This window comes from Caretta caretta, chromosome 4 (assembly GCF_965140235.1).
Source record: "Caretta caretta isolate rCarCar2 chromosome 4, rCarCar1.hap1, whole genome shotgun sequence".
In the NCBI taxonomy this organism is placed as follows: Eukaryota; Metazoa; Chordata; order Testudines; family Cheloniidae; genus Caretta; species Caretta caretta.
The window spans coordinates 133,316,793-133,335,977 of NC_134209.1; the positions used below are offsets into that span (position 1 = coordinate 133,316,793).

General features: G+C 36.7%; 1 protein-coding gene and 1 long non-coding RNA gene across 6 annotated transcripts in view; one reads left to right on the top strand and one right to left on the bottom strand.

The window, feature by feature from the left end:
- The window catches only part of LOC125636233 (uncharacterized), a 57,593-nt gene that overhangs the window by 3,182 nt on the left and 35,226 nt on the right, over positions 1 to 19,185 (top strand). For all 4 annotated transcript variants that reach the window (XR_007356517.2, XR_012668211.1, XR_012668212.1 and 1 more), the window contains one exon: positions 5,353 to 5,464. This is a non-coding gene — a long non-coding RNA (uncharacterized LOC125636233). The remainder of the gene's footprint in view (positions 1 to 5,352; positions 5,465 to 19,185) is intronic.
- Positions 1,520 to 19,185, bottom strand: part of GRK4 (G protein-coupled receptor kinase 4) — an 80,049-nt gene continuing 62,383 nt past the window's right edge. For both annotated transcript variants that reach the window (XM_048849073.2, XM_048849072.2), the window contains exons 10-16: positions 17,573 to 17,610; positions 15,368 to 15,457; positions 13,507 to 13,715; positions 12,382 to 12,519; positions 11,465 to 11,602; positions 10,020 to 10,151; positions 1,520 to 8,245 (exon numbers count right to left, since the gene is read on the bottom strand). In XM_048849073.2, the coding sequence (XP_048705030.1) occupies positions 8,192 to 8,245; positions 10,020 to 10,151; positions 11,465 to 11,602; positions 12,382 to 12,519; positions 13,507 to 13,715; positions 15,368 to 15,457; positions 17,573 to 17,610 (799 nt within the window). In that variant the 3' untranslated portion in view covers positions 1,520 to 8,191. The remainder of the gene's footprint in view (positions 8,246 to 10,019; positions 10,152 to 11,464; positions 11,603 to 12,381; positions 12,520 to 13,506; positions 13,716 to 15,367; positions 15,458 to 17,572; positions 17,611 to 19,185) is intronic.

Sequence of the window (19,185 nt, forward strand, 5' to 3'; positions counted from 1 at the left end):
AGATTTTCACACTACACAAGTTAAGCCTTTTCATCTTCTCTGAGAAAGATGTTTAACACAAGATTGAAGATTCTCCAGGGAGTCTTTCTAGAACTATATCTGAAGTTAGGGATAAAATTTTCTTTAGTTCTGTCCATTCATTATTTAACTTCTCTTCATTACAAAGCAAGGTTTTCAGAGGTGCAGATAATTTTAGAAAGGAATTTGTGTTCATTTACTGCAGGTGCACACTGAACTGTGGTACCTGGTAAATTGTTCCAATGGTTAATTACACTCTCCGTTAAAAATATATGCTTTATGTCTAGCATGAATTTGTCTAGCTTCAACTTCCACTCACTGGATCATTTTATACCTTTCTCAGCTAGATTGAAGAGACATTTATTAAATATTTCTTCCCTGTAGATAGATATGTGTAGACCAGAAGCTCTCAAACTGTGGTCCGCAAGCTCCACTTAGGTGATCTGCAGATCTGAAGTGCCCGCTAAGGTGCACACCTGAATGGCCACACACGAGAAAATGAAGGGCCACCCACCTAATTAGTGGAGCTGCACAGGCGTGCCTCCACTAATTAGGTACCTGGACCCTGGAGAAGACACACATGTAAGGTGAGGTGGTGGCCTTGGGGGGAATAGGGGGCTGAGGGGTGAGAAGAGGGGTTTGGGGGAATTTGGGACATGCAGGGCTGCGGCTGCCAGAGAAAGAGGCGACTTTCCCACATCTAGGGCTGCAGCTGCCAGGGAGAGTCCCCCCCCCACTCCTTCTCAGCCTCAGATCTGTGGCTGCTACCGCAAGGGAGAGTATTTGCACTACAATCATTGCACCTTCATTTGCAGTTTAGGCATACTCAGAGTGACATAAAAATCTTTGTCACTTCAGACCAACATTGCATAATTTTTAACAAAAAGGTTATTTACACTTTCAATCCATTAACAAAATTATTGTTAACATTTTTATAAATTGGCCAAAATATTCAAAGTAAGGCTTTTATACCCGTATTTTCAAGAGCACATAAGTAATTTAGGAGCATGCATCCCACTGACTTCAAACTATAAACCCTGCTGGAGAAGCAAAGCCTGTTTGAAGAATTTTAACTTTTTTGACTTGTGGAAGTTTAATATATTGGAAGGTGATATTAGTTGTAACTATAGCAAGTATGAACATGTAGTGTTATCACAGCAAGGCTGTTCATGAAGACCAGGTTTTTTTGTTTTTGGTTTTTTTTTTAAGTATAAATGAGCATTTTAAGTGTGAAATTTCCTTAGTGTAAAAAAAAAAAAAAATCTAAAATCTGAAATTCTACTAACAATTGGAAACCAAACAAGTACACAGCATTCACTTCACTTTCTTCCCAATTTAATATCTTAAATTGCTAAAGAACTACCAATATGTAAATAAAAAAATCTAATTATATTAAAATGGATTTAAATAAAAATTGATTTAAAAATTATTATTTTATCCACCTTGGTTCCCATGAAAGACTCATTACATAGATCAAAAGATGAAACTACAAGACATATGATCTGTTTATGTGGCAGTGTTTTACTTTTATTTCAGTCATAAAAAATGCTTGATAGAACATAAAGCTGCTGATACAAGAACATTTTAGTGGTTGGAAGACACTTTTATAACTTACGTTGCTCACATTTAGCAATGAAAATGGTTATACTTTGAACAATAATTCTGATACATTAGCATCATTATGCAAAGAAGAAAGGAGAGCTACCTACAAGTGTTCAAAACTTAGTAAAAAGAAAAGGAGTACTAGTGGCACCTTAGAGACTAACCAATTTATCAGAGCATAAGCTTTCGTGGGCTAAAACCCACTTCATCGAATGCATCCAACGAAGTGAGCTGTAGCTCACGAAAGCTTATGCTCAAATAAATTGGTCAGTCTCTAAGGTGCCACTAAGGACTCCTTTTCTTTTTGCGAATACAGACTAACACGGCTGCTAGTCTGAAAACTTAGTAAGTTACTCCATGTGGACAATACAATAAATATGGACATTGTGCAGACATTCATAAGAGATAACATTACCATCAGAAAGCATCCAGATCATTCAAGTCAGACAGAACCAGAATTCAGTTTAATGCTGTTTCTATTAATGTATTAGAAGGAGCTGTTGTGCTGATTGGTCAAGTATGTAACAAAAGAAAGTTACTCTAGTTTTTCTGGAAACTGAAACAAATACAGCTCTTCATACAGTTGCTCGCTTAATATTAAGTTCATGTTACAGAACTAAAACAAAGATCTAATGTCTCTGTTGACATGTTTCTAGAATCTTGTGAACAGTACTTTTTGATTTCATTAGTGACACAATGAGAAATTTCTTTACACTGCGCAAAGTTGGATTCAGCATTTATAATGCAGTCACAACAAATACCACACTGGAACCAATTGGCACAGTTTAATTAGTTGCACCCTTTAAGAATCACCTTCAGTATGTATAATTTTCTGGAAAGTCTATAACTGGTTTCTCAAATTAGCCAACTAAAGCAATTCTCTTTCATATATGGGAATAGGGCTGCATAACTAAAGCTTAAAACTAACTTGAGGAAAATACGCAGCATTCACCAATAGCTACTACATTATGTTGCCTGAAATACCACAATTTTTTCATATACTGTGGTGCAGTAATTTTAAGTGCTTTTTAAATGGAGAGTTTTGTATAGATATTGTGAACACAGACATATAGTGCTATATCAACAACTAACAACAAAGAAGCTGAAGAACTCTTTATAGAAACAAAAACAGCCTGAGACATGAAGACTCCATTTTGTTGGTCACAGAATAGGATAATGAAAACTTCTGAGTTACTAGCACATTATTTCACTGCTTTGAAAATACAAGTTAAACATGTATATTAACATATGGACATTAAGAAATTAAGGGCATACAGGAACAAACACTAGAGAACACAAAACAAAGACAAAAGGAGACTGATTGTGTTCTCACACTGGTGTAACTCCACTGAAATCAATTACACAATATAAGAGCACGATCAGGCCCAGTATTTTAGATCCTTAGCTTGCCATTATTATAGCCTTGGGGGTAACACAGGGGTTTTGAATTGGAGATTGTATACTAGCTTTACATGGAAGTACTCCTAATCTACAACTGTGTAAGATTGGAATTTGCTTTGGCTTTTGTACAACTTCACAGTAAAAGCTAAAGGGACACGTTCATATAAACAAACAGAATTCTTCAGTCCTTCCTTCCTTCCTTTGTCATGAAGTTCTACGTACTGCGTGAGCTGTGAATCAAGGCAAAGTTCACAGAAAAAAATAGTAATTTATCACACCATGAGTATTCTGCCTTCAGTGCTTTTCAAAATTTACCTCCAAGAAGTGTTAAAATAAGAAATTCAATGAGAACATTAATATTACTACCTAATGATAAACAGAGGAAGATGATATCAGTGTACCATATGTAAACGGGTTACATTTATACTTATGGTTTGTGACTTTCTAATTCATGAATGGAATTATATTAGGCAATATCTGTTCACTAGTATTTTGTCATATTTTATGTCGTCTTAGTTACTTTTACTATCTTAGATGTTTGCAATGGTGACAGTTTTAGTTTACTAATTCCTTATATAAAGTGCTGAGGCTAGTGCTCTGCCATGATAAATGATACAAAAGTCAGACTGCTCTCTGCATAAGAGGCAAAAAGACAAATTCATGTCTTTTGTCACAAAATGTCAATTTAAACACACTGAAAAGTGATTTAGGCCCTAATCTTGGCAACACTTATGCCTATGTTTAACTTTACAGCTTTGAGCAGTCCCAGTGGGGAAATTCAGAGTAATGAAGCTTAGCATATGCATAAGTGTTTATAGAAACAGGACAGAAGAGTAAAACCCGTTTAGAACCATTTCCCCTTGCTTGCCCACTAGAGCCCCAACCTTGTTCCGACTGAAGTCAACAATAAAACTTCTACTGACTTAAATGGCACAAGACCAGGCCCTCAGTGCACAGAAGTAGCATGGAAAGATGGGCAGGCAAGAGACTCTAAATGCTGCCTTTATGGCACAATTTGCTAGTCTCTGCAAAGGCAGGAGGGACAGCAGCACTGTACAGGTTCCTCGATAGTATTGGATTTCCATCTGTCTCTACCTCCCTTTACAGATGAAGTTTTAAATTTGACGACTCTAAGTTCTTAGTAAAATTGATTCAACTGTTCATTGTTACATCCATCTATCCACAAGCCTCAGAAATCATGGATATAATGTTAAAAACCTATGACTGCCTCATGGCAAAAAATACAGCCTTCACTGTAGGTGAAATTCATTAGTACGATTGTGCCATTGTATGCCACTCTGGCAATGCAAAGCAGCTGCAAACCCAATTTAAGTGGCCAGTTACACCAGATTTTCAGCTGCTTTGTATTGCTTGAATGGCGTATAGTAGCCAGAATGCACTAGTGAATTTGGCCCTATAAATATATATTTTAAAATGGACCTTGCAAACAATAAGAGTGCAACAACACACAAGTTAAAGAAATTTAATGAATGCTCAAATAAATTTAATTTACTGCTTAGGTAAATGAAAGAGATGCTCATTTGGAAAGCTATGAAAATTTGACAATTTATCTGACAAGACACAGCAGCCTTTGGGATAAGGAAAAAAAGATGGTACTTCTCACTTCAGATAAAATGAGATATAGCATCTTCCATCCACAGATCTCACAAGCATTACAATGTTAGACCTCAACACTACTTTACAGTAGATAGGATGCACATTTTAGAGAGGTTTATACAGATTAGTCATTTGCTAAAGGTTAGATTCTGACATAGTTAGGAATAAAACCCAGGAATCTTGACAGTTAGACCCTTGCTCAAAACATTAGACTTTAGATAAAACTCCCATTTATAAAAACAACATGCTGTTGCTTGAAAAGAATGCCTCTTTACCAATGGCCTAAAATTTCCACAGGTGCCAAAGGTTTAAACAATTATGATTAAAAACTAAATTTTCCTTGTTTGCCCAAATGTGAACAATATTTCCTTTTTTGAGCAAATTTACAGTAGGTATGTGTTGGTCCATATTAAGAATGAACACATCAGTGGGTGGGAGTGCAGTAGGAAGTAGCAGTAATGTTCATCTGATTGAGATGTTAAAAACTAGAACAGGACAGGACAGCCAATTCTTTTGAAAGATTGCTTGTAAACATAGCCTCTCTCTCTGAGGGAGGCCCAAGAGTGGGCAGGGCATCCTCCCAGCCAACTGGTGTCATTAACTGTCAGTCTGAATGAGGAACTGCAATTTTTTTTTTCTTAATTGGTGGAACTGAGAGAATAGAAGCACAGTTTAGGTTACAATTGCCCTAATTTTGAAACTTTGCTCATACAGATACTTTTTTAGTTACACCACAAGGTCCAAATTCTGCAGGAGTGCCTGAGCACAGGTCCCACTGAAGTCAATGGAAGCCTTGCATGCATCTTGCCTTGTTTTCCCAACTTAGGTGAGTAATGGCTAAGAACTCAGATTATTGAGAATGTTGATGTCACTTGCTATTTACTATGGATAGTTATAAGTCACTGTTGTACTTTCTGCAAATCTTTCAGTTCTCCAACATTTTTAACACTCTTATTTCCTTAGCTGCTGTCCTGTGTTATGGAAATATAACTTTGTTTAGATCAGATAGAGTAAGGGTGTTATAGTAGTTGATTTCCTAATTAAGGTATTGTCTATATAAAAAAGATAGTATCTTATTTGATTTTGAGAGCTTGACATGCATGGCAAATAAAAATATACTATTTTCTTTACTCTATTTAAAGCTGATACCTGTGGTTTCATCATTTAAAACCTCTCAGGCTGGGGACGTGGTATGCTTACCCAACTTGCTCTAAACTGCTATTAAGTCCATACCTCACTCCATACGTCCACCATTGTTAATGATACCTTTGTATCACTATACTAAAAACCAGAAGTTTTAACGTAACATTTATATTAATCAAATCAGAGAAGCAAAACCACTGTTCTCTATCTGGTCCCAAATTCTCCAATGGTTATGCCCTTACTCCTATACCCCAAGCCTCTCTGTCTCCCTCTGCTCCTGTGTGCACCATCCCAGCTCATGCTCATTCTCCATCTGAGTCTATCCACACTCCAGTCCCCTGGCTCCTGTCCCCTTTGTCCTCTGCTTCGCCAAGCCTCTGGTTCCTGCAACCCCCTCACATTCCTTCTTGCCCCCATTTCCCACTTCTGTGCATTCCAATGTGGCCATTTTCTACTTCTCATACTAACTGGGTGCCAGCAATGGGAGTATTGAGAGCAAAGGAGAGTGTCCCTGATTTCAGTTCATGTGCCCACGGGTTACAACTACCCCCAGCAGCCAGGAGCAGCATTTGCAGGAAAAGTCCTGTTCTGAGCCTTGGGTTGAAGCATGCTCAGTTGCTCTGTGCAAATGTCATATATGCAGTCCAGTTGTCACAGGAGCTGTGAAGGGAATGGAGCATGCTCAGCGCAGATGGAATCTTCAGAAAATTTAGCTGTCAAGGAAGTCTCTGAGCATGCACAAACTTCAATTTTTCAAAGGCGTATAACTTGGTCAAATGTGGGTAAGTTTTTCTGGGGATGGCAAAGGCACATTCCTGACTCTGGGGTAAACTGCGCTGCCCAGATTTCAAGTTCCTGATCCAACGTGTGGAAACACTACAGCCTCTCAATGAAACAGTTGTAAGAATATTTATAACATGGGCAAAATGTGTTGTTTGGATCTTAATGTGATCTTAGAAACATCTGAACAATTTTAGTAGGTAGATAGAAAGAGTCAGGCAGACATCTGAGTTGGATAGGTTCAACCAAGAAGGTTAAAAGTTGGCGAAGTTATAAGCAACAAAAATACTGTGTCTTAGAATGGGAAGTCTTGAACAATCATATCTACAGGCAGCAGTACCAATTCCACCTTTATGAAAGAATATCAGTGGGGCTTGTTTCTTATGGAATTATTCTTTTTTGATGTGTTTAAGAATTCATACAGAAAAATTCTTAATTATTAGTTTTATTTTTACTCAGTAGTCATGATCACAGTCAACGCTGTCATCAAAATGTAAGAATCTACAATAGCAATAAGCAAGGAGGTATTGTGTGGTAGATCAGATCATACCATTTCGTGATTCTGACTTACCAGCACATGCTATAAATGAAAGCCTATAGCATGGAGTTGGCTAACAATTGCAGGAAAAAAAGTTCTGTCCACAGTGCTTAGGGAAATCCTGTTAGCAATAACCATGAAATATTCAAAACATAGTCAAGTTGTATAGCTGGCATGGTTCTGATTCCAGTGTAGACAAAGGCCTTACTCAGATAAGCTATATCTAAAGTTGGGAAGGGGAAAGCTATGGACCAAAATCATAAATTACTACTTCTAAAAAAATCTGGAATTCCTGTTATGTTCACTGTGACAAAGATATGAATAGAAAGGCAAGATACAGAGAAATGATTTATCTTTCTGATAAATGGGGGAATATATATTTTCACATACTTAGGTCAGAAATCTATTACTGCTTCTGATATCAACATTTGCAGAAATTAAGTTTGTTGCAAAAACAAGGCAATACATATGACACACAATATACAAAACAAGAACTACTTGAGACAAACAAATAGTCTTTAAATCCAAACTTCTAAAAAGTATTTTACAGAAACCGGTCACAGTGCACTGAACTCATTCCTTCTTTTCCTTGCCGTTTCATTTTAAATGACTTGGGAACTACATTAGGGTGCAATCTAACAGCAAACAGAAATGAAGTGTTATTAACACCAGAAATATTAATACTAATCAGTATAACAAGTCTACTGTTGAGAACAAACCTAAATAATATTCTGAGGAATAAGAAACATAGTGCCATTCAGTAGAGTTGCCAGGAACAACAACAAAATCATCCCCAAAGCCAAGTAACATCCATATCACAGATAGCATAAGTTTCTGTACTTTAAAACCCTTAAGTATTTCCAGATTCATTCCAGTTAAAATACATAATATATCACACACTTACACTTAAGTGGCACTCATGGCTTTTTTACCATAAAGATTTAGTGAAAATATACATCTTAACACTTTAAAGTACAAATATACAATATCTGAAAGCCCATACATAATTTTTTAAATTTATAATACACTTTACATAGATAAAAACATTCAGAGTTCATTCATCCTTTTATTTTTGGACTATAATTCTCTGATTTAGAGTCTAGAGGACTCCTCTTCATCATCAATGTAACCAGATTTAAAACAGACCTGAGAAAGAGACAAGACAAAATGGCTGCATTTAGTTAAATAAGTAGCACTATTTAGTTAGATAAGTAGCATATCTATATGGTGTTTTGTGGCTTATTTGTTTTTTTGTTTGTTTGTTTTAAATAGAGTCCATATAATTTTTCTGCTAAATAAGTAGTTTTGTGGATATCAAAAGGAAGCAGCAGGCACCTCAAACCAAAGCTGAGACAGTTTTCACTTAGTCTAACTTTATTTTAATTCTTTCCTTGTGAAGTCAGTAATAGAAGACAAGATTTATAAACAGTATTTCATAGCCAATTGAAGGACCTCAACCCATAAAACATTTGCAAACATTCTTCATCAATACAAAGCCCAGTTTTTGAGGATAGCTTAGGCAAAAGAAAAATTATAATCAGCAATAAAAATGCAAAGTAAAACTGTGGTCAAAAGACCAACATTTTGACTGCAACCATGCTAGCCTAGGAACTATTGGTACATTTGCAAATTAGTTTTCATTCACCAGATGGGATAGCACAGTGCCTGCAAAAGCTGAAAACAGTATTTTGTTAGGTAGTCTCCTGTATATCAGCCAGAGACAAATGTACTGGATGAATCAGTAACAAAATGTCATATTACTGTGTAAATTAGCCTACATATTTTGGTTCTATGTTTTAAGGCCTCAGTGGATTTTCTGATACTCAGACAGTGTAGGTATTAAAATATTTCTTCTTTTATATTTTTCATATGAATAGCTGAATGTTCACATTCAGTGGAAACAGTTTCAAATCAAAATAATGCAGATGTATAGTCTTCCCTCAGTGTAGATATCTAGCTCTCACTAACTTAAATGGGATTCATGCATAGGCATCCAAAGAAGACTAGATTCCTGAATAACGTATAATCGGGTAACACATCATTCCTACATTAAAAACAAACTGGAAATTTTCTTATAGGTACAGATCAAATATATTTTCTAAAAATGGTACTCTGTTTTTCCTTGCTTAAAGTGTCTTTTTTATTGTAACCAAAAGGTCAGTTCACACCAACATTCAAATGCCCAACTGATGACAAAAATGTTTAATATGCAATTATATTGCACAGCTATATTGTAGATGCTTCATGATTTGTTCCTAGCAATTTAAAATAACTAAATCTCTATTGAAAGCCAACATTATTTCTATGGTTTTTTACTGGGATGAACTCATCCTTCTCAAAACAATTTCACTCCAAATTTGTATGTGCTGGTCTGCATGTGGAACACACTAACAAACAGCCTATATCGTTCAAATCTATATGCAACAGACTATATTAAGACAAACTATGTTTCTCATGTCTTTTATGATAAATATTTTGGGGTACAATTCCTAAAGATTGCTCAATTTTAAGATATTTTAATATATTTATTAAACATTAGGTCTTAGAAGTGGAGTCAACTTGTTGTTTGGGAGATGATGTAGCTATACATGGGTTTCCCAGTGAACAACAACTTATCTCAAAATCTACACACCCTTAAAATATCCTGATGTTTGTCTCCTAACATTTTTTTCTTTGGGGTCACTGTCCATTCAGTGATCATATCAGACATCGACATTTAGTCCAATCTACAGTTTTGATGATTTTTTTCCATTATAAGCCTTTTTTATGCATAGTGATAGATGATAATTTGATAAACATTTTAAATTAATTTAAAAAGCAAAGGCAAAAAAGTAATATGTAATATATATATATATATATATATATATTTATTTATTTGTATTGTATAAGAAAAACAAAAAGCCATAGGCAGTACTCTTACCCCTCTCCTGAAAAGTCTGTGAAAGAAGCCTCTCTTTGGTCTAGGAGTATCTTTGCTCGTATCTAGGTCTGTTGACAAGGTGACATCAGTTTCATATATATTGAGCTCTTGAAAGCATTCTGTTTCAATCATCTAGATGGAAAGAGAAGAGATACAAATGAAAAACTCAGTCATATAAAGACCTCTAGACATTATTCCAGTTCATGTAAGTTAAGAGTGGCCGGTGGGCTAATGGCAAGTTGCCAGCATAACAACTGGATTCTTTGCTGAACCAGGGCCACATAGAGGAAGACACAAAGTAGCTTTAACCACCTTTGTTCAACCTAACAGGTATTTTATTTTACAATTAGCTATCCTCAGTCCCCAAAAGCCAGCACGGCTGCCAGGGATCAGCCGGAGACAGCTGCTTTCCTTGCCGCACGATCTCTATTGCACAGGCCGGTCCACTGGATTTATGGCTCCTTTGTGACAGTGATCAGGCAAAAAGCAGACACAGCATAACCATATATCTGGGCCCTTATGTGAAGAAACTAAGACCAGCTTTCTATAATTCTTGCTTGAACCATAACATAAAAGCACTCATATAAGCGTACCCCACATCCCCCCACCCCAACACACACACACACACACACACACTCTTACACTTTGCTGCTGCATTTCCATTGCCCAAACTGCAACATGCACAACTTCTGGAACTGGAACTGGATTTAATCCATGCCAGATACATAAACATGGATATCTCTTTCTCCCTGTTTCAGGGCAGCCTAACCTGGAGCAGGTGAAGCTGCATATGAAATCTCATTAATTACAATCAATCCAGGGTGCCCACCACATTGGTAGGGCGAATTAACTCTAAATATGGTCCTAAATGAATTCATTCATTAGTCAGTTTGGAATACTTATTTAGGAAGCAATATCAAGTAATGTTTGACTAAAGTAATAACTGCTTTTCTGAAAACCTACAGCAAGGAGAGTCCACAGAGTTCTACACTGTGGCTCTTGGCTGTTCTCAACATGAATACACAGGTAAGATCTATTTGAGATGCCTGTAAAAACAGCTAACGTTGAGTACATTTATTTTTTTGTACTTTGAATGGCACTCCTTCAGGTCCCACTGCTTTGAATGATAATATTAGAAATCTTTCAGAGACAGGGTAAAAACAAGAAATGTGCTCATTGTAGCGGATGCCATTGTTTTCTAGGCAGCATTCACTAAAGCATAGGGTGGTGCAGCTTCCATCTGTTCAATTTTATGCAAGTTACACGTGGCTCTTGGACTCCTGTCAAATCATCAGTGGGGCTGTTGGGAACATTCTGGAGCAAATGCTTGAAGTAAAAAGGAAGTTTCATTATAAAGTCTGATAAGGAAGTTAAACCGTTTTGTATTTTTTAAATGTTCATTATTGTTACACTAACACAAACAGGACTTGTTCAAAGTACAGTACCTCATTTTGCCAAGGGATTGAGACACAGCCTGTAACAAATTTGGAATAGAAATCGTCATCTGTATTATCCAGGTTCACTCCTTTTACTGTGGAGAATTGCTCTATATCCAAGACATCCTTACAATACACCGCACGTGGCTGCAATATGAAACAATGTTTGCTTCTTTGAGATAATTTTTATTTTCAGAGAAAATTGGGCAATTAAAAAAAAAAATCTTCAGTTCACATTGTTTCCTATTCACTATTTATTTACCTGAACACCGAAAGGATACCACTACACCCTCTAGACTAGTACAGCTTAACCAATGGTGTGAGACCTTTAGGGGGTCATGAAAGGACACCCAGTGAGTTGCATGCAACCAAGAGCAGCAAAATTAATGGTCACTAGGACCCATGGGAAGCCCTGACAAAGGAAGTAATATAGCAGCTTGCTCCCTTTCACTTCCTGAGGCTGTGGTAGTTGACTCCTGCTCTGCTCACTCACTCCCAATCCCAGAGATGTTTCTCAGTGCCCAACCTTCATTTGTCAGGATAGGGGAAGTAGTGATTTAAAGAGCTGGGGAACCAACTTCACAGCCCCTTGGAGCTGTACTTTATTCCATGGATCTCAAAACCCTTTACAAAAGGAAGTGCCATATAAACAGTTAAATATCATCATTAAACAATACTGAATTACATTTGCATTGTGTTACCCATTTAAATAATTTTGTTAGGACTCTCTTGAGATAGGGCTCTCCTAAGTCTTTGCACAAAATTCAGGTCAATCATCTACAAATATTGCCACCTCCCTATTCAACCCCTTTTGCAGATAATAACTAGCTTCTGCACCCTTCCTATTTTCCAGTGCAAATTGATTTAATTAGCATAGAAGTATATTGTGTCTATTTAAGTACTAGACATCTGTCTCATCTACTTACATCTGGTAAAAACGGAGGTTCTAACATGTTTGCTTCCAGTCTCTTGAAGTTAATATTCTTGAAAATGGGATGCTGCTTTACAGCAGCAGCTCCATCTCCAGTGCACCCCAATCGTTCCTTTGGATCTTTGGCAAGTAACTGCACAGACATAGTAAACAGATCATTGAATTCGTCCTTTATACGTGCCCTTTTAAAAGTTATCTTTACAGCATTTTTCAATAGAAAAATATATATTAGTTTTATTTGGCTCCTTTGCTTACTGAAATCTGCAATTGAAAGCTGTACCAAAATGTTAACTTTTAAAGAACTGGAAATCTGAAATATGTGGCTTAAGAGCATTAAAGTATTTTCATTAGACTAGTTTAAATTAAAAACATTCTGTTTTTTAATTATTATAGATTCTACCCATAGAGATAGCTTAGCAGCTCATTAAACTACATACTTATGTTTATATGCTTGGTGATCATATATGCTTTGCCACATATCTCGCTTTTCTCAAATGCAGATCTAAAATTGGTACAGTATCTTAGTAATTCTAGACAAGACATTTTTGTAAATCAACCAGAACAGATATATATTATAAATATTATTTTTCTAAAGAACTCTTCAACTGTGTAACTGCATGTTATCTACCACATTTAACTGGATTTTACTTCAGTCGATAAAGGTTAAAAAAAAATCAAGCTGTCCTATTATGTGGTCTTTTTCTTTACACAAGAGAACTAATATGCTGCTTTTCTATCACATCTTCCCCATATTAAATCCCAGGGTTTTTGTCTTGAGAAGGCTTAACTCTGCCCTTGGTTATGCTATGTTCAAACTGTGGTTTAGCTTGAGGATATGGACTACCACACTATAAAGTGCACCATTTTGTAAGTTACGCTGCAACAAACATGATCTTCCTTCAAGCATTAAGAGAAGTCCTCAGTTCCTAAGTCTGACAACAACAGCATGGAATTGTTTATGGACTTCTAATCACAAAAAGAGATGAAAACAACCTATGCAGGTCACCTAAGCCATGAAGTATGAAAAATTTCCAACATAATAAAGACACTAAAATTTAAAATTTCAGCTCTTTAAAGAGTTAGAAATTTAATTTCCAAACCTCTACGTCTCTTCACCCACCATCCTGCAGATGGATTTTGTCTCCTCTGAGAATTTGTCCGAGTACACTTCCTGGTCTTCCTTCACTCTTCGGTCTATCTCATTCAGTTTGATCTTTTCCTTACGCTTCCTGAATGGTGATTGTCCCTGAATCATTTCATAAATTAAGCAGCCAAGGCCCCACCAGTCAGGGCTGAATGTATAGCTTTCATTGTTGAGGATTTCTGGAGCTACCAAAAATAAAAAAATAGAAAGATTAATGTGTTTTAGTTGTTTTCCATTATTTGATCAGTAAAACAAATCCACTAAGCTAACATTGCACTCTGCCTAAAAACAGACTGTACAGTAATAGTGGATATCCAGAATTACAGAAAGTCCTTATTCCCATATTAAGGGCTCTTTTGCTCAGCTAACTGTAGGTCCTTAATTGCTTCTTTTCTAAATCAATATGAGCCTTAAGCCATTTTTTAAATGAAGATAAAATTTTCACAAGCTAAGCACCCAAGATTTAGGAGTCCAAGCCACATTTTCAAAAGTGACTTATGCACTTAGGAGCCTAGAGTCTAACTGAATGTCAATGAGATTTAGGTGCTTTTGAAAATTTTACCCAGAATAATTAACTTTTTGAGATGGCTACATATAAAATTTAATTTTGTAGTTTTATCAGACATGACCTTGTGAAGCTGGCAGACCAGGTGCCAGCTCATGCCAACGTCTCTAAGCCTCACTGAACACTTTCAAGTGCATCGCCGGAAACCAGCCTTGCTTACTTGTTTGTTAGCACTATCAGAATAAATATTAGAGTTATAACAATGCGTTTAGACTTTATGGAATGTTTGTAGGATGCTGCATGCATTAATCCTACTTATATCTGTATCCCATGTTATAAGGTAACGTTTAAACGTTTTCTCTGTAACTATAAAAATATTTGTTAGGACTGTAAATTTCCCACAGTCAGGAGACAAGCATTACCATGTGTGAAATATTCGTTTACCCCAAGAGGTGTTATTTCCTGGCCATCTGGAAGGACTACTGAATCCAAATGGGCCATTTCGGAACACAGACTTTGTCAATTGTCCCCCCACCCGCCCACAAAGAGGTTATGTGCAGGAGCGCTTATCCTATCAGCTTGGATTCTGTGGTGAGGGGGGATAAAAATCCCTGACAAGGAGAAACTGGATTTTTTTATGCTGTCTGGACTCTCAGGGACAAATATTCCTAAACATAAGCAAGAGATCCCCATGCTGCCTGGCATGGGTCAGCCTGAAAGGACATGCAGAGCTGCTTATTATAGAAGCTTATAGTACCTTTTTAACCCTAAGACTAACTCATTTCTGTACATGTTTTTTAACCTTGTTAAAAAAAAACTCTTATTTTCTTAGTTAATAAATCTTTAGTTAGTTTATTACAGGATTAACTACAGGCATTGTACTCTGATCTCAGCCCAAAGACTACTGACCTGAGGTAAGTGACTAGTCCTTTGAGACTGGAAGTAACCTGAATATTCTGATTTTTGGTATAAAATGACCATCTATCACATACTTGCCTGGGTGGCAAGATAGACTGGAATGCCCAAGGGGACTGTCTGTGTCTGCATAGTAAGACTGGTTATTGTGCTAGTAGTTCACACTTGTTACCGGGTTGGTGAAATCTAATTATATAATATACAGTCTGCCCTGCTTTTTGACAGTCTGCCCAGAGGCTGGAACCATTACAGACAGCATGACACACCTATTCACATACTGTACCCTTTCTTCACACTAAGAACGTCCCAAAACCAAATCAAACCCAGTATGATTCTGTATTCTAGAGTCACCTATAATTAAGCAAGTGTAATCGACCTCACTTGTATGGTTTAGCTAGTTAAAGACATTTTACATACCCATGTATCCAACTGTTCCAACCCGCCCTCGGACTGTTTCTCTTTCTGGGATCTGCACAGCTAATCCAAGATCTGAAATCCTGATGTGTCCTATTTACATTGAAATTAATTGCACAAATTCAACAAGGAATGAAATAGTAGCATTTTCAAATATATGGGATTTCCATAATATCCTTAACCCTCCATCCCCCCTAAAAAAGTTTAAAAAAAAAAATCACTTATTAGGCCTAAGACATTACCTACACCGATGGAAGGGCTTCTCCCATGGGCATAGATAGTATATCTCCCCGAGAGGCAGTATTTAGTTCAACCAAAGAATTCTTCGGTGTACCTAGCGCTGGTCTATAAGGGGGGTTAGGTTAGTATGGCTACATCTATGAGGGGTATGGATTTTTCACACCCCTGACAGACTACGTGATCCTGAAGTAATTTCCACACCCCCCAAGAGACATAGCCATAAGCTCTTCAATCAATTTCATCAAAAAACACGTTTGTGTGGTCTTTTCCTTCCATTTAACAAATTGGAAAAATATGAGGCACAGAACTAATATGCTCAAGTTCACACAAGAAATTTGTGGCTGAGCGTGGAAAAGAATATTTCACATGAAAACATGACTGTAGGCTGAATAGGCTTTATGAGTTTCCATTTCAACTCCTATGTTTATTCAGCAGCCACAGGAATGGCAATATCGTATCATATTTAAGTCTTATTATACTGTATTAAGCTTCTTGACTTCTTAGCAGAACACTGGAGCTTGCTCCATTTCATTCCTTACATGAGAAAGACTATGCACAATTATCAGTTTCCTCTCAAAGACATTGTAATAAGTAGAACAGAGTGAAAACCAGAATATCCATCCCACAGGAAATTCTGATATTTCAACATTTGTTTCACATACTGAATCAAAATTTTTCAAAGAACAAGTTCCAAATCAAAAATTTTTGAAAGTGTAAAATTAAATTAAATATTTTCAAGTCAGTTCAACATTAAACTGCATCAGCCAATGGTTCTGCAATGCCTCAAGGAGTTGTAATTCAGATGCGTCATGCCGTTATTCCTCTGCATAGGCCAGGCTCCCTAATCAGATTACAGCTACTTTAATACACTACACTCATTTAACTCCCATAAGGCACCATGTTGCTTGGTGAGAGGGGAGACCACAGTGCATCATCGGAGAGGGTCCACCCACGGAGCCAATTCCATAGGGAAAAATGGGAGCAACACAAATTACCCAAACCACTACTTTCACGAGATACTGTGTCACCATAGGTAGTTGCAGCTTAATGTTGAACTGACTCAAAATTAAATATTTTAGTTCAGTTCAACAAACCAAAATATTTTTATTTGGGTTGGATCTATTCCTAACAAACTAATTGATTTTTGTGCTGGGTGATAAAAATCAAAATAATCAGGCAAAAATCTAAATTTTGCCACACACACAAAAAAATCAGTTCAGTAGAAATTGGAAATTTTCCATTTAAATGATTTTTTCAGTGGAAAATACAAACCAGCTTTAGTAATAAGATAAAGAAAACACATTTTGATAGCTTTTAGGACAGGGGCAGTGTCTTCATACATGTTTGTACAGTGCCTAGAATAGTAGGGCAATCTCAGTACAGGTCTCTAAGCTCAACTGCAGTATGAATATTACATAATTTTGCATAGAACATTTAGAAGCAACTGATAAAAATGAAGAATATCATATATAAATTAGCACACAAGTGGAAGATCCTAGATACAAACTAGTCTTTCACAAAAAATTCTTGTAAATGAGAAGACAGTGATAAAAATAGATTTTATATAAATGATGATGTCCCATTTTGTAAGTGTCTCAGACTAAGTCTTTTACTCCTGGGGGAAATCTGTGCTACTGTGCACACCTGTATGAATCCTTGTTTGCAGAATTCAGGTAAAATTGTCTTCCAGTCAACCCTGTGAAGACCTCAATTAGCTACATTAGGTCCAGTACTAAAAGCTGTCTGAAAGAATCAAAGAATGAAATTGCAGTGTGTTCTATTACTTTCGGTAAAGCAAGAACAGCTAATTTTTTCCCACTCATATAAGCACACTTGCATGCTAATATTTTATTGATTATGTCTAGTATTATAGAGAAATTGCTAAACCCCCTTAAATTTCTTTGCACTGTACTCAGAATACATTTATACGTTTTTAGTGTACATGCCAAGAAGTTTATGTTTATTTACCACGGTCATCAAGGAGAATATTTTCAGGCTTCAAGTCTCTACAAAGCAAACAAAACAAAAACCGAGTTATCTAAAAAGGAAAATTATAGCCACTATCAGGTGTAGTTTTTGCAGAAACTACAAAATTGCTTTCCTTACAAAAGCGGGACTTGCGTGTGAAGAGACTATAAGAATCTCAAGTTTTGCAACTTTATCTTTTATAATACATATTTAAACAAAAACCTGATGAACTATAGATTACGAAGCTTAACAGTAGAAATTGTCAGAAACTGATCCCTTCCCTCCCTGCAGAAGACTATGATGAATCCAAAACAAAATTTCCCTGGAAAATGTTGACTTCGGGGGGATGGAGGAAAATCTAAACACATCAACACACACACACACACACTTTAGGCAAAACCCTGGTGTTCAGTGTTTTGACAGAAAAGTTGACTTTTCTTTGGAAAGCAGATACTCTTCAGGAAAAAATTTAATGTAGCTGATTTGCAATGAAACATTGGGTTTTCAGCTACATTAATTTTTTTTAACTTGAATCTGATCCCAATATAGGTAGAAAGGAAAGTTTTCAACCAGCCCTAGTCAAGAGATCTCTCTACCTATATTGGTATCAGATACATGACAGCTACTACCATTTTAAAAATACATTTGTTGTAAACAGCATTCTTATAGATTCATATTTAGGTCAGAAGGGACCATTATGATCATCTAGTCTGACCTCCTGCACAACGCAGGCCACAGAATTTCACCCACCACTCCTACAAAAAAAACCTCACACCTATATCTGTGCTATTGAAGTCCTCAAAATCGTAGTTAAAAGACTTCAAGGAGCTGAGAATCCTCCAGCAAGTGACCTGTGCCCCATGCTACAGAGGAAGGCGAAAAACCTCCAGGGCCTCTTCCAATCTGCCCTTGAGGAAAATTCCTTCCCAACCCCAAATATGGCGATCAGCTAAACCCTGAGCATATGGGCAAGATTCATCAGCCAGATACTACAGAAAATTCTTTCCTGGGTAACTTGGATCTCACCCCATCTAATAGGCCCAATGGCCTGTGATGGGCTATTTATGAATATTTAATTACCAAAACCATGTTACCCTATCATACCATCTCCTCCATAAACTTATCGAGTTTAATCTTGAAGCCAGATAGATCTTTTTCCCCCACTGCTTCCCTTGGAAGGCTATTCCAAAACTTCACTCCTCTGATGGTTAAAAACCTTCGTCTAATTTCTAGTCTAAATTTCCTAGTGGCCAGTTTATATCCATTTGTTCTTGTGTCCACATTGGTACTGAGCTTAAAATAATTCCAGCTATCGGTGTCTAATTGCAGTGTAGACATACCCCTCAACTCCCTTTGCAGTTTCTGGGTTAGCTGTGTGTTTGTGTCCTACTACTGTTCTGAAGTGTGGCTTTATAATGTTAAGTAGTTGCTATTCAAGGTGTCTGAATTTCATTGGTGGAGGAAGAGATTCCAAAGAATATGTCTGAGCACATGATGATGATGACAATCATCAGAACCCCGATTCCTGCCTATTACACAGAATGAGGAAATTGACAAAATACAACTTCAAAAGCCTACTCAATGACTCCCGTTATGTTGGATTTATCTGCATT